Genomic DNA, 14,644 nt, shown 5'->3' on the forward strand with positions numbered 1-14,644 from the left:
GGCAGGTTAGCAGCAGAGATGAACATGTAGATTCCACAAGTAAGTGTGGAAGAAGTAATAGCACTTGGTGGAGGTTGTGAGCAGAAAAGACTGAGTGATAAATTCTGATATGGAGCCAGACCTTAAAGATTAAAATGGATTATTCTAGGTGGAGAGGAGGGGGAAAGTTTTCCAGCTAGAACACCTGAGCGAAGGCACAGTAGCAGAGAAAGGAGAGGTTTTGTGTAATAAAACAATGGCCACCTGAGGCTCTGGGCTAATACTGACAAAACCAGGAGCTCCTTAAAGAGAAGTACATTGACTTTGGATACAAGAGAGTCATTCAGTCAGTCAGCAATTGAGCACAGATTTTATATCAGGCACTGTGTAGAAGACAAGATTTTCTACCTAGTCCCTGCTCTCATGAAGCTTCTATTTGAAAAGATAATAAACAAGAAATCAAAACAAGAACACTCCAGGTAAGTCATATACGCTATTAAGAAAATAAAGCAGAATCCTATGAAAGAGAATAACTGTGAGTCAAGGCCAAGGAAAGCCGTCCTGAGGAGGGGCCATCTGAGCTGGGTCACGAGAAGGCCCGGGTAGAAGAACATCCACAGGAATGACAAGAACAAAGCTCCTGAAACATGAAGGAGCTGGTCATATTGAAGGAACAAAAAGACAGCCAGTGCAGGGGTGCATGGTGAGAGAGTGGAGGAGAGGCCATCAGGGAGGGTGGGCTAGGCCCTGGTCACGATGAAGCTTGGAAGGCCACGATAAGGAGTTTGGGTTTTATTCTAAAATGCACTGGGAAGCCACTGAGGGGTTTCAAGATAGGATATGACATGATTCGATTTGTGTTTTTAAAAGCTCTCTCTCGCTGCCGTGGGGCAAGTGGACTGTAGAAAGGGAAAGCAGGAGAGACAGCAGGGGGAACTGTTAGGAACTATCACAGTAGTCCAAACCAGAGAAAACAGCCTAGACTTAGGATATTTAGATGCGATGCCTGGAATCTCAGTTTACATCAAGTTACACAGTCTGCTCACTTTGCAATGCCTGTTCCCCTCCACACCTCAGTTGGCACATAGGAGGCTTAGTTGGTAATTTTCAATAGATTGACTCTGTCTCCCCCAAGCCACCCCGATTTCCTTTCCTCCCTCTACCCTCATTTCTTTTCCACCCTGTATCTCAAGTACCCATTTGCCCATCATCTGACAGCCTTTACGAGGTCCTGCTGTTCCCACTCTTCTTTTCTCTCTCCTCACCCCATGCCCACAAAAGTTTCATGAACTAGATAGAATAGAGACAATTATTTTCTGTCCTACCCCAGAAGCACTCAGGAATTATCAGTTTCACAGAGCACTAGCAGAAGCCTGGGGGTTATTATGATCTTGACAATACAACTGGAACACATTCTGCATGTTAAGGACACTGTCTCCTCACATTTGTTCCAGCCTATTCTCCCCACTGCAGCCAGAGAAAGCTTTCAGGAGGAGAATGTGATCATGGTCTCATTGGCTCTCATTCTTTCTCTGGCTCCTCTCTCTTTCTCTCTCTCTGTATGTTATGACCCCAGAGTACATCTCACACCATTCTCCTCATTGCTCTCTGTGGCTCCAGCCACAGTGGCCTTCTTTCAGGTCTTCTAACCAGATGTGCCCCCTCTGCTGTTCTCTTTGTCTCCAAAGCCCTTTGATCTCCCTCTTCCCTCAGCTGACACTTATTCTTTAGATCTTTGCCCAAATTTTCTTCCTTAGCAAAATCTCTGATCTGAGACCAAAGTTGGAACCATTGTGATACACACTTATAGCACGGCATATATTCCTTTCTAAGCACTCATCACCGTTTATAATAATACATTTATTTGTGTGACTGTTTGATTAAAATGGTCACACACACACACTAAATGGGAAACTCCGGCAGGGCACGAACATTGCCTGTTTTTGTTCATCATGGTATCACAAACACAGGCTGAATACTCTTAGTAGACCTTAGGAGGATTAGATACGGAAAGATTGTCCAAAATCTTAGATATGGTTCCTTTTCTGACAGAGCCAGCAAAGGAGGAATTATCGATCATCTAGTAGCAAACTATTACCAGGAAGAAGAGGGGTGAGTTAGTGATACCCATTTTGCTACAAACACAAGAGTCTTCTCTGTCTCTTTACAGAAACCATCCTGACGTCAACATGGCCCTTCTTTCAAGACCTATCATCCTTCTGAGAAGGTCTGTCATTCTCTCCACAGCCCTCCACTTCAGACTTGACCTCCCTCCAATACCTCTTTCCGGAGCAGTAACCATATCATCACCTGACGGGCACAGGAAAGGGAGGTGAGGATTCAGTGAGCTACCACTCCTATACTGGTTGCTACACAATAAACATCCTATCACAAATTCCTTTCACAAACAGCACCCCATTTAGTCTTTGAAACCACCCCGTGAGGTAAGCAAAGCAGATACTGTCATTCCCACTTTACCAGATGGGGAAACTGTGGTTCAAAGAGGCAAGTGACTTACTCCAATTCACAAAGCCTGTGGGAGGCAGTTGTAGGATTTGAACCTACAGTCTCTGACACCTAGTCCAATGCCTTACCTTCCATTAGCCACCCCAACAGTTGGGTTATAGTTACTTTAACCTAGTTTCCTCATTCCTTTAAATAAACACCTGTTCCTGATCCCTCAACACTTCCTCAGCCCCTTTCCACTTCCCTATCCAGAACCTGACAGCTGGCTGTGCACTGGGATGGAGGGAGTCATAAAGCCGACCACATTAACAAGGTTTAGGGTTTGATCCCAGCCTCAGGTCGTTCCAGCTCTTGCTCTGGGTCAGTGAGGAAGCAGAAACTCTCAGAAATAAAAACACAAAGAGGAGACCTGCCTCACCAGAGCAAGGTCCCTGGCTATCCTTCCTCCCACGTTCCAGCAGGGCACGGCAAGGCCAGAAGCCAGCCCCTTTCCCAGCCAGGAGGACCCGAGGAGAACAGAGGTCACCGGCCGCGGGCCGTCAGGGCTCCTCAGCCGGCCACGCAAAGGACGCTGCTCTCCGCTTTGGCCCAAGGTCACCCACTCGCAGCCCGGGCCCGATCCCCGACCGCCCGGAGCGCCCCCTGGCGTCCCGGGCTGGCCTCCCCTCGCCCTCAAGGAGAGGCCTGCGGAGCCCCGACTCGGGGGCAGAGAAAGGAGGGTGGGCAGAGGATGAGGAGGCTGAGCCCCGGGGAGGGGCGGGAGGCGGGGCCCTACCTGATAGCTGAGGACGCCGTCCGGCTCGTTACTCCCCGCCCGCATGGCGGAGCCCAACTAGGTCTCGCCCGCGGGCTCCAGGCCGAACGTCAGCGGTGCACGCACTCCGGTCGGGTTTGAGGAGATCGCCCGAGCGGCGACCCCTGCCCTGGAGCCAACGGTCAACCATCAACCGCCGCCGCCTCCATAGCCACCGGCCCGCGAGGCTTCGCCGCAGCCAATCAACGCGCGGCCTGTGCGGCCAATCAGGGCGCGGAGCACGGGAGGACGCTGTCCGGCGGTACCCTGGGCTACCAAGAGGGAGGAGGAGGGAGCTGGGGGAGCCAACCGCTCCCGGGCCTGGTTGCCGTGGAAACCGCCTCCCTCCCTTCAGGGGCCTCTGGGCTTGAAGGTCCTTCCAACTGCTTGCTAGAAATTGAAAATCTCATGGTTCTATTTGTGGATGCACCTGACCCTTGAACACTGAGAAAGTGTCGGTTTTGTCTATCATGATTTTGTTCCTTGGGTATTGATTTTTACATTCTGGGGAACCATCCCTTGAGGTTGCAGAAGGAAGTAATTGAGGATGAGGGGGAAGGGCCTTCTAAAATTACTTGTTAATCCTCGAGCTAGTGGCCAGATTAGAGTCTTAAAGAGAAGCAGGCAGTCAGTGATTCGATCCCCTCCATCGACTCACGATGATTTAGGTCTTCTCCCTGAGTCTCAGGTTGGCAGTACAGCACAGAGTTGAGCTAAGGATCAATGTTGAAATAATTCCACAGAAATGCTTCCAGCTTTCCCGAGAAATGGTCTAAGGCAAATTATTTAACAACAGAAGAACTACTGATCTAAGGCAAGGTTAGAAACCCATGAGTAACACATTCAATTTGATTTGGGTTTAAAAGAAAAGAGAAGCTGGCCATAATCCAACCAATCCTCTGTCCCCAAGAGGAGGCAGGGGGTTTTGCTTTATGTCCACTATCACATCAGACTGTAGGCGAGTCCACGTTATTAAAGGAAAAAGAACAGTTGCAAATCATTCTCAGCCTCCGAAGAAGCTACACTTGGGGAATATAGTCTGGTTGGTGCATGTTAAAGTTTCAAGCCCTGCGTACCACACCTTGCGTTGGCCCTGAAATTTGAAGCCAGGTTGTGCCCTGTGTCCCTGAGGCAGAACCATATTTCTGGTCTCCAGTTTTAGGCCCTGGTCCCGTGTCTGAGTCTTAGTGTTCATTGCCACGGTCTCTTCACTAATTCATCTCTTCACTAATCCTGTCCCTTGAATCTGGAAGTCACTCCCATTTTTGCCCATCAAAATTTTAAACATCCTTCAAAGTCAACCTCAGAGACCACCTCTTCCAAGAAACCTTTCTCTATTCCACTCTCCCCAACACCCCTAAGAGTTGTTATCACTCCCTTCTCTGAATCTTCATAGCACTTTGTACCTTTCTTATAGCAGTTACTATGCTGTGGTTAAGTACTTTAAATGTTGACTTTAGCTTACTATAATGTTGTTTTTGAAGGAAATATTTTTCTTATGCCCTTCTGTATACTTCACAGAGCCTCAAAGAATGCTGGGCACATAGAACATAGTTATAAACATGTAAGTTATATAAGTTGTATAAGTATATATAAATATATATACATAATTTATAAATACATAAGTGAATATATGTGCTTTTAATTCAGTCTAACCAAAGACATATTGAACATCTACTAAGTACTAGCCCAAATGGCACTGAAGATGCAGAGAAATCTAAAATAAAATACGTATCTCCAAAGGGCTGACAGTCTAGTCAGGGAAACAGGATATATGTTAATATGATGACAAGATAACAGAAAACACAACAAGAGCCATGTGAATAATACAGACAACAAAGAGTGTAAAAATTCAGAAGAGAAGATGATCTTTATGACTTGGGACAGTTCAGGAACATGACCCAGAGGACATGGGTTTGGGCTAAATGTGAAAATAGTCAAGCCAAGGTAAGGAGAGCAAGCATCTCAATTCTGGGGAAAGGCTTACCAGTAGGAATGCATGTGACCCATTCAGGATAGCCACAACTTGGACCAAAGCAGAAAGTCATAGAGAAGAGCAGTAGGAAGTAAGAATTGTGGTAAAGAGAAACTGGGCCAAATTACAAACAGTCGGCTAATTAGTTCAGACATTTTTTTCTCTCATATGATAGAAAGTAGGACACTGCTGAAGATTTTATTTATTTTTTTATAATTATTATTTTGGCTGCTTTTGGGTCTTCGTTGCTGCACCTGGGCTTTCTCTAGTTGTGGCAAGTGGGGGCTACTCTTTGTTGTGGTGCGCAGGCTTCTCAGTGTGGTGGCTTCTCTTGTTGCAGAGCACGGGCTCTAAGTGCATGGGCTTCAGTAGTTGTGGCTCACAGGCTCTAGAGCACAGGCTCAGTAGTTGTGGCACATGGGCTTCGTTGCTCCGTGGCATGTGGGATCTTCCCAGACTGGGGATCGATCCCGTGTCCCCTGCATCGGCAGACGGATTCTTAACCACTGCGCCACCAGGGAAGTCCCTCAAAGATTTTAAAGAACACTTCCATGCACCAGGACCTGGGCTTAGTGGTGGAAATGCATTGTGCCATTTAATATTCCTAATACTCCATTATTTCCCCATTTCACTGGTAAGAAAACTGAGGCCAAGAAATTTACCAGCTTTCTCAAGGTTAAGCAGTCATTAAGCTGGGATTTGATCATTTATTAATTCAGAACATATTTACTGAGAATCTATGTATTCAGCATTGGGTGTTAGGGAAATAGCAGTAAAACAAACAGGGTCTTGCCCTCTTGAGCCTTACAATCTAGTGAGACAGTAAACAAGTGAGAAAAAAAAACAAAACAAGACAATTACAGGTTATGAGAGCTGCTGTGAAGAAAATTGCAAACTTACGTGATAGACTAATGGGCATGGGGGTGGGGGAGCTACATTAGATGGGGTGGTCAGGGAGGGCTTCTCTGAGGAGCTGAGGACAGTCTCATCTGATGACAAGAGTCAAGGATGAATCTGTCTGATTCTAGAGTTCTTGGCCAATATGCAACACTGTCCTACCTAACTGGTACCATTGCTGAAATCTGCCACTGGGGGCAAGATGGGTTGCGGGGGGGAACCTGAGGCAGGGGGTCATTTAGACTAACTCTGGCAACATGGTAATTCAGGAGGGGCCAAGGATGGTGACCAAATGGAAGATGTGTCCTCCATTCCCCACTCCCTAGAAAGCCAGCTCCCATGGTGCTCTCATAAGAGTGGGCCTGAGTGGTCAGGGCAGGGAGAATGAGGAGGTAGAGGAGTCCTGGGAGCGCCTGTGGGTCTGATTTTCCTCTAGTTCAAATGTAGAAAAAGTCAGTCTCTGGCCCTTGACTCCAGGGTCAAGAGCCCCATCTTCTGGTCTATCGTGCAAATTACAAAAGGAACTAGGCCGCAGAGGCTGCCTCTGAGGCTGCCCTGAGGCAACTGCTATCTGGGGCGCTGCAGAAACAGGCTCTCCCCTCCCAGAGGAGGCTAGCTCACTCGGCTCCAGGCTCCAGGCTCTAGGCTCCCAGCCTCTACTTCTCCCTACACTGCTTGGAAAAGTGCAAATATGCTTCTCTCAGCCTGGCCAACAAAGAGGTACAGGAGGAGCTGGAAGGAGGATATTCAGCCAAGGACACCACCTCACACGGATTATTCTTCTAAAGAAAGCAGAAAAAACAGCAAAATGGAGCTCAGAAACTTCTGAGAACTGCACAGAATCCTTGGCCTAGAAGGAGATATAAAATGGACAGAAAAATGCAAAATACGGATAGAGATAGAGATCACACACACACACACACACACAGGGAAGCATGGAGGCTTGCAACAACTCTATGAGATAGGTTCTATCATCCCATTTTACAGATGAGAACACTGAAGACTGGGGCTTAGAGATGTAAGTTGCCCCAGTTCACACAGCAAGCGCAGTTTATAAATGGAGACACTGAGTTCCTAGCTCTGATGTATCTGACCACAGAGTGCACACACTTAACCACCTACTGCCTCCTATGGGGCTGCATGGGCTTTTGTCCTTCCCTTTTGTAGGCCCCCACCCTCTCTTCGTGGCCTCCAAATGTGGCTATCCTTCTAATTTTGTCTCTAGATCCTTCCCTTCTCTGATACCAGTGTTCTTAAACTTTGGTGGGGAGAGGTTAGGCCTTGAATCTCTGGGGATGTGATAAAATCTGTGGGACTCTGTTTTCAGGTAAGTAGACAAAGCCCCAAATTTTCCATATCATTGTAAGGATGTGTTCACAGCCTGCCCAGGGAAGCACTATATTATTTTTTTATTTATTTTTTTTTGAGGAACAAGAGCCCAGTTTTTTTTATTTGATCTTTCCTTGCGTTTGAAGTGCTCATCGATGACATCCTTGGCCTGAGACTCTTGGCCATAGTCCTCAACCACCGCACAACGGCAACCAACCACTTTATAGGGTTTTTACAGTTTTACCCATTCCCCTAGTTTCTTGTTGTCATCGACCTTTATCAGGTTGATTTGATGCTCAGCACAAAGGGCCTCCACCAACTTGACATACATAGGATCATCACAGTTGGATGCAGGCACACAAAGATGGGCTTGGTGTTTGTCTAAGGCTTTGGCAGCTCCCTGAACTCCACATGCTAGGCCATCATGGATGAGGGCAGTCTTCAGCACCTCTTGCTGAGCAGTATTTTTTTTTAAGAACTTTTATTGAGATACTATTGATGTACAATAAACTGCATATACTTAAAGTGTACAATTTATTTTTTATTAGTAATGTATATATGGCAATCCCAATCTCCTAATTCATTCCACCCCAACACCCCACCCCCCCCACTTTCTCCCCTTGGTGTCCATATGTTTGTTCCCTACATCTGTGTCTCTATTTCTGCCTTGCAAACCGATTGATCTGTACCATTTTTCTATATTCTGCATATATGCCTTAATATACGATATTTGTTTTTCTCTTTCTGACTTACTTCACTCTGTATGACGGTCTCTAGGTCCATCCATGTCTCTACAAATGTCCCAATTTCGTTCCTTTTTATGGCTGAGTAATATTCCATTGTATATATGTACCACATCTTCTTTATCCATTCATCTGTTGATGGACATTTAGGTTGCTTCCATGACCTGACTGTTGTAAATAGTTCTGCAATTGACATTGGGGTTCATGTGTCTTTTTGAATTATGGTGTTCTCTGGGTATATGCCCAATAGTGGGATTGGTGGGTCACATGGTAACTCTATTTTTAGTTTTTCAAGGAACCTCCACACTGTTCTCCAGAGTGGCTGTATCAATTTACATTCCCACCAACAGTGCAAGAGGGTTCCCTTTTCTCCACACCCTCTCCAGCATTTATTGTTTGTAGATTTTCTGATGATGCCCATTCTAACTGGTGTGAGGTGACACCTCATTGTAGTTTTGATATGCATTTCTCTGATAATGAGTGATATCGAGCAGCTTTTCATGTGCCTCTTGGCCATCCATATGTCTTCTTTGGAGAAATGCCTATTTAGGTCTTCTGTCCATTTTTTGATTGGGTTGTTTGTTTTTTTAATATTGAGCTGCATGAACTGTGTATATATTTTGGAGATTAATCCTTTGTGCAAAGCAGTATTAATGTCCATTACACCTCCAACAGCAATGCCTTCCTCGGCCATGGCAGTGGAGCTGATTCTCGAATGCACCCGAGCCTCTGCCTCGGCTTGACTCCGCGGCAGCAGGGCAAGAGCACCTGTATTATTTTTAAACATCGGCTGGAAAACATTGAAATTCCCTTATTCGGAGACAAAAAGGCAAAAACATGAGAAATTCAAAAAGGTCTGAGAAAATGTTCTCACATAATTGCAACCAATTTTTCCATCTAAAGCATCTTAATTTCTCCATCCATTTACCGTATTTCTTGCCCTGTTTAAACTGTCAAAAGAGCCTCCAGGGCAGAAGTTCTAGTCTTTATTTGCCATTAGGTAGCTCCCAACTCCCAGCTGCATCTTATGCCTGATTTGGTTTCTCCTGCTTCCTCTTAATTATACATCTACACCCAAGGAAAGGCTGGAGGAAAAGACGTCAGGATCCGAGGAAAGACTTAATTAGGGCTTGTTGTGCAGTTGGTCGTCTGGGAGCATTTCCTGTGAAGGGAGTGGGGAGCCAGAGAGAGACACTATTCTTTGTCAAGCTGAAAAGGTCATGCAGGTGCATGATATGCCTTCAGCCCTTGCCAAGTCACAGCATATCTAGAGAGACTACAGAATACAATTTTCTTTGTTCACAGCACGCTGCCAGCTTGGAACACCACACATCATAGGGAAGAACAACAAAGCGCCACAAAAACTGACTCTCGATTGGGGAAATTACTCTCCCGCCATTCATCATCGTCAACAGCATCCACTGAAATTGCCTATACTGGGGAATTCCCCAGCAGTCCAGTGGTTAGGACTCGGCTCTTTCACAGCTGCAGGCCCAAGTTCAATCCCTGGTCAGGGAACTAAGATCCCGAAAGCCATAGAGCCAAAAAAAATCAACTAAACAAAAAAAGAGAGAAATTTCCTATACTCTACTCATTTATACCTTGCTCCAGACTAAGTAAGGCTCTGGTAGACGGAACCCATGTAAACTGGCAAAAATCTACTTTCTGCTTTCCCTGGAATCACAACTGAGAATTTTGACAGAGGCAGAAGGAAAGAGCTTTAAAAGGGATTAGAGCAAAACAGAAAAGCAGGCCTTGAAGAAAGAAGCTTTGGGACTTCCAGATCTACATAAGAAGTCATTCAGGAATTTAGGAGAAAGAGGTGTTAACCAAGGACCACTTGCCAAGTCCTTGATATCAGATTTGAACACATTTGTATTCATTAAGTACATTTATCTTATCCATTTCTAACCAAACCTAGCCCTGCTTAGAAATCAAGTCTGTTTACAGTGGTTTCACTCCACATCTTATCTTCTTGGGGATAAGACCTCTTGAGCTTGTTATACTAAGTAGGGAAGTTCTTATTTCACTTTTAGCTAGTAGGCCTAGGCTATCCTTAAGATGGCTTCAAATTCTATACCTCACATCTGTATAATTCTATATACTCAGTGTTTTTAATCACTTTATCTCGATTCTCTCCCATGGGTCTGTAAATGTACACAGAACATTTCTCGGACTAGAAAGCTGAAATGTGCCTAGAACAGGGACTTGCCCAAGCCAGTTGAGAGTAGAGCTGGGTCAAGAATTATTCATGCTTTCCACTTCATTGTGTAGATTCCTAGAAATATAATTCCATTCAGCTGCTTCCTGCATAAAATTGAATTGGCTTCAATTGAACAGTGAATTGTGAATCTCCTTTAGAATTGACATGAACTCCCCATAGCAGAAACCAAGGGCTTCTCCTCTGTTACCCTTTTCCATCAGATTACAGTTTCATATAATTTTCACTCTGGAAAGCTTGTCAGTGATACCCATTCATTAGTTTACTGAACAAACTCTCATGAAAGTTCTGAAAATAACTGTTACTGCTTCTTATCTCTAGAAACACATTATCTAACATAGATATAAATTCAATCCAAGCTACTCTTACTCTTATTGAAACACCAAACACCCCTTGAGGCCTTTTATTTTGCAGTTAATAAAAAAGAAAAGAGACCCATTCAGACATTTGGGCGGGGGCAAAAGGGAATAGACACAGAATTTGAATGTATCTCATGGTTTTATCTTTTTCTACCTCTAATCTTTTGCCAAATTGAAAAGGCCAGCCTCCTTTTTAAAGAAGGTAGAGTTTCTCTGGTCCTTTCTTATAAAATATAAGAAAGAGCATTTGCTACATTTACCAAGAAAAACCAGGACTCTGAAATGGGCAGTCAAAGAAAAAAATCCAGCCTTGAAGCAGATACAGAAACACTCAGCTTTCTTTGGGACAGGCAAAATGAACAAGGGCCATGACAATTCAATTATAATCTACATATTCGTTGGTGTCTCTCCAGAACTTCTTGTCCCTGTCCTCTAAGAGATGTTGGATGGGACTTAAAAGTCCTATATTCCAACACCATATACAAAAATAAACTCAAAATGGATTAAAGAACTAAATGTAAGACCAGATACTACAAAACTCCTAGAAGAAAACATACAATAAGGTATCAATTCACATGGGTCAGAATGGCCATCATCTAAAAGTCTACAAATAATAAATGCTAGAAAGGGTGTGGAGAAAAAGGAGCCTCCCGACACTGTTGGTGGGAATGTACGATAAACTGGTGCAGCCACTGTGGAAAACAGTATGGAGGTTCCTTAAAATAAAGGGTTACCACATGATCCAGCAATCTCACTCCTGAGCATATATCCAGAAAAGATGAAAACTCTTCATTCCAAGAGATGCATGCACCCCAGTGTCCATAGCAGCACTATTTACAACAGCCAAGACATGGAAGCAACCTAAATGTCCATCAACAGATAAATGGATAAAGAAGATGTCGTATAGACATACAATGGAATATTACTCAGCCATAAAAAAAAGAATGAAATCATGCCATTTGCAGCAACAAGGAGGGACCTAGAGATTATCATACTAAGTGAAGTAAGTCAGACAGAGAAAAACAAATATATCATATGTGGAATCAAAAAAATGATACAAATGAACTTATTTACAAAACAGAAATAGACTCTCACAGACATAGAAAACAAATTTATGGTTACCAAAGGGGAAAAAATGGGGGAGGGATAAATTGGGAATTTGGGATTGACAGATATATACTACTATATAGAAAATAAATAAACAACAAGGACCTACTGTATAGCATAAGGGATTATATTCAATATCATATAATAACCTATCATGGAAAATAATCTGAAAAAACATATGTGTATATATATATATATATATATATATATATATATATATATGAATCACTTTGCTGTAGCCCTGAAATAGTGTAAATCAACTAAACTTCAGTTAACAAAAAAAGTGATGTGTACAAACACAAACACACAGAGGAACATTATTTAGCAATAAAAAAAGAAGGAAACTTCCAGTCATAAGATAAATAAGCTCTGGGGATCTACTGCACACCTGGTAACTATAGTTAAAAATATTGCATTATATACTTGAAAGTTATGTGATGTAATGGATTACTTTATTGTGGTAATCATTTCACAATGTGTATGTATCATATCATCACATCGTATACCTTAAACTTGCACAACATCGTATGTCAATATAATATCAATAAATCTGGGAAAACATATATTCAAAACTAATTCTTTAGAGGAAAAAAAGATAAACCATCAGTTAATCAAATCATAGTGTGGGGAGGGGCAGGTAAGAGTAAAAAGCATAAATGTGAAAAATAAGAAATGATATAAATAAATTCACTGATGCAAAACCTCACTCACTCAACTCTGTGTAACTGAGAAACTCAACTGAATGGCAAATGCTCTATAAAAAGAGAGATTGTTAGAAGAGATGGAAAATCCAAACCATGGATGGGGGAGGAAGGACAAGAACGTTTCAAAGAAATACCCTCCATTAAAAAGATGAATAAGTTCAAGCTCAGATGCATTCATGGGTGACTAACTGGAACAATCAAAGCCAGCACCATTCTTTTTTTTAATTTATTTTCGGCTGCGTGGGGTCTTCATTGCTTCTGTAATTGCGGGGAGCGGGGGCTACTCTTCATTGTGGTGGGCGGGCTTCTCAAAGCAGTGGCTTCTCTTGTTGCAGAGCTTGGGCTCTAGGCTCTCAGACTTCAGCGGTTGTGGCACAAGGGCTCAGTAGTTGTGGCGCAGGGGCTTAGTTGCTCCATGGCATGTGGGATCTTCCCAGACCAGGGATTGAACCCATGTCCCCTGCATTGGCAGGTGGATTCTTAAGCACCACGCCACCAGGGAGGTCCCCAGTACCATGCTTAATAGGGAAACAATAAAAGTATTCCCAGTGAAGTCAGAAACTAGTTAAAGATGACTGCAACCACCACCATTAATGGTAAGGTGAAAACTAGCCAACAGAATTTGACAACAGAAAAAACTAAAATAGAGAAATGATCAGAAAGGAATTGCCTAAGTTATAGCATTGTAAACCTGGAAAACCTAAGCCGCAAACAAAAGACATGAGAAAAGTGGCTGGGCACAAGATTATTAAGCAAAAATCAAAAGCTTTCCTGTAACACAGAACACAACTGATCAGGTAACAGAATGAGAGAAAAGATTCCCATTACAGTAATAAGCAAAGAGATGAAGAGATCGAGCAGATGAGAAACGTGCAAGTATATGAAAACTATTACTGAGTGGCACAAAAGCAGTCTTGAGAAAATCAAACACACTGCATCTGCTAGGAAAAAATTCGATTTTATTAAAGCTGTTGATCTTTTCATTCACCTATAAATTATAGGGCATCACAATAAAATTACCAACAAAGCTTATTCTTTTAATGGGCAAACAAAAATATCTAGGAAAACTCTGGGGGAAAAAGAAAACTAGGTCTCTAGTTAGATCCCTTCCTCACTCCTTACTTGTTCTAGAAGGAAAATGCTCTAGAGTGGGCATTACACTGGGGGCCTCTTTCCCTGAAGAATGGCTGTAAAAGAGCCCAAAACAGCTCCCTTCACAGGGACTCAACTCTACAACCTCCTCCAGACCCAACATCATCGCGATGTGGCAGAGCCCCAGCTCCCTGGAGCCCACACCTTCCTGTAGCCACAACCCCGGGCAGCCTTGGGTCTTCAAGCAGAAAAATGTAAACACTGTGTTCCCGGGTTGTCACCGCTGAGCGGCACTTCAGAGCCCTGGGAGCTGCCAGACTTTCCTTGCCATCTGCAAGTTCTGCCATGTGTCTGAGAGATGCTGTTACAGGTTAAATTACGCGCCCATCCCAACAATAGCAAAAAGATACATTGAAGTCCTAATCCCCAGGACCGCAGAATGTGACTTTATTTGAAAATACCTGATCACTGCAGGTATAATTAATTAAGATGAGATTATACTGGAGTAGAGCAGGCCCCTAATCCAATATGACTGGTGTTCTTATAAAGTGACAGCCATGTGAAGACACAGAGAGACACAGGGAGAACACCACGTGAAGACGGAGGATTGGAGTGATGTATCTCCAGTCCAGGAAATAACAAAGATGAATGGCAAACCACCAGAAGCTAGGAAGAAGCAGGGAAGGCTTCCCCTACAGGTTTTAGAGGAAGCATGGCCCTGCAGATTTCTCCAGAATTGTAAGACAATACATTTCTGTTTTAAGCCACCCAGTTTGTGGTACTTTGTCATAGCAGCCACAGGAAACAAATACAGACGTCTACAATTAGAATCTGTGTACTCGGAACTTCTCTGGTGGAGCATGCTTAAGAATCTGCCTGAAAATGCAAAGGACACAGGTTCAATTCCTGGGCTGGGAAGATCCCACATGCCACAGAGCAACTAAGCCCGTGTGCCACAAGTATGGAGCCTGTGCTCTAC

At 43.7% G+C, this 14,644-nt stretch overlaps 1 protein-coding gene and 1 pseudogene across 1 annotated transcript in view; both read right to left on the bottom strand.

Annotated features, from left to right (window-relative positions):
• Window positions 1-3,326, bottom strand: part of SLC4A8 (solute carrier family 4 member 8) — a 76,401-nt gene extending 73,075 nt beyond the window's left edge. Inside the window, exon 1 of the mRNA XM_057701185.1 lies at window positions 3,221-3,326. Within this exon, the coding sequence (XP_057557168.1) occupies window positions 3,221-3,265 (45 nt within the window). The 5' untranslated portion in view covers window positions 3,266-3,326. The remainder of the gene's footprint in view (window positions 1-3,220) is intronic.
• Window positions 3,327-3,388: 62 nt separating this feature from the next.
• On the bottom strand, window positions 3,389-8,876 carry LOC130834088 (40S ribosomal protein S12-like; annotated as a pseudogene).
• Between the last annotated feature and the right edge of the window lie 5,768 nt (window positions 8,877-14,644).

Source organism: Hippopotamus amphibius, chromosome 12 (assembly GCF_030028045.1).
Source record: "Hippopotamus amphibius kiboko isolate mHipAmp2 chromosome 12, mHipAmp2.hap2, whole genome shotgun sequence".
NCBI classification, from domain to species: domain Eukaryota; kingdom Metazoa; phylum Chordata; class Mammalia; order Artiodactyla; family Hippopotamidae; genus Hippopotamus; species Hippopotamus amphibius.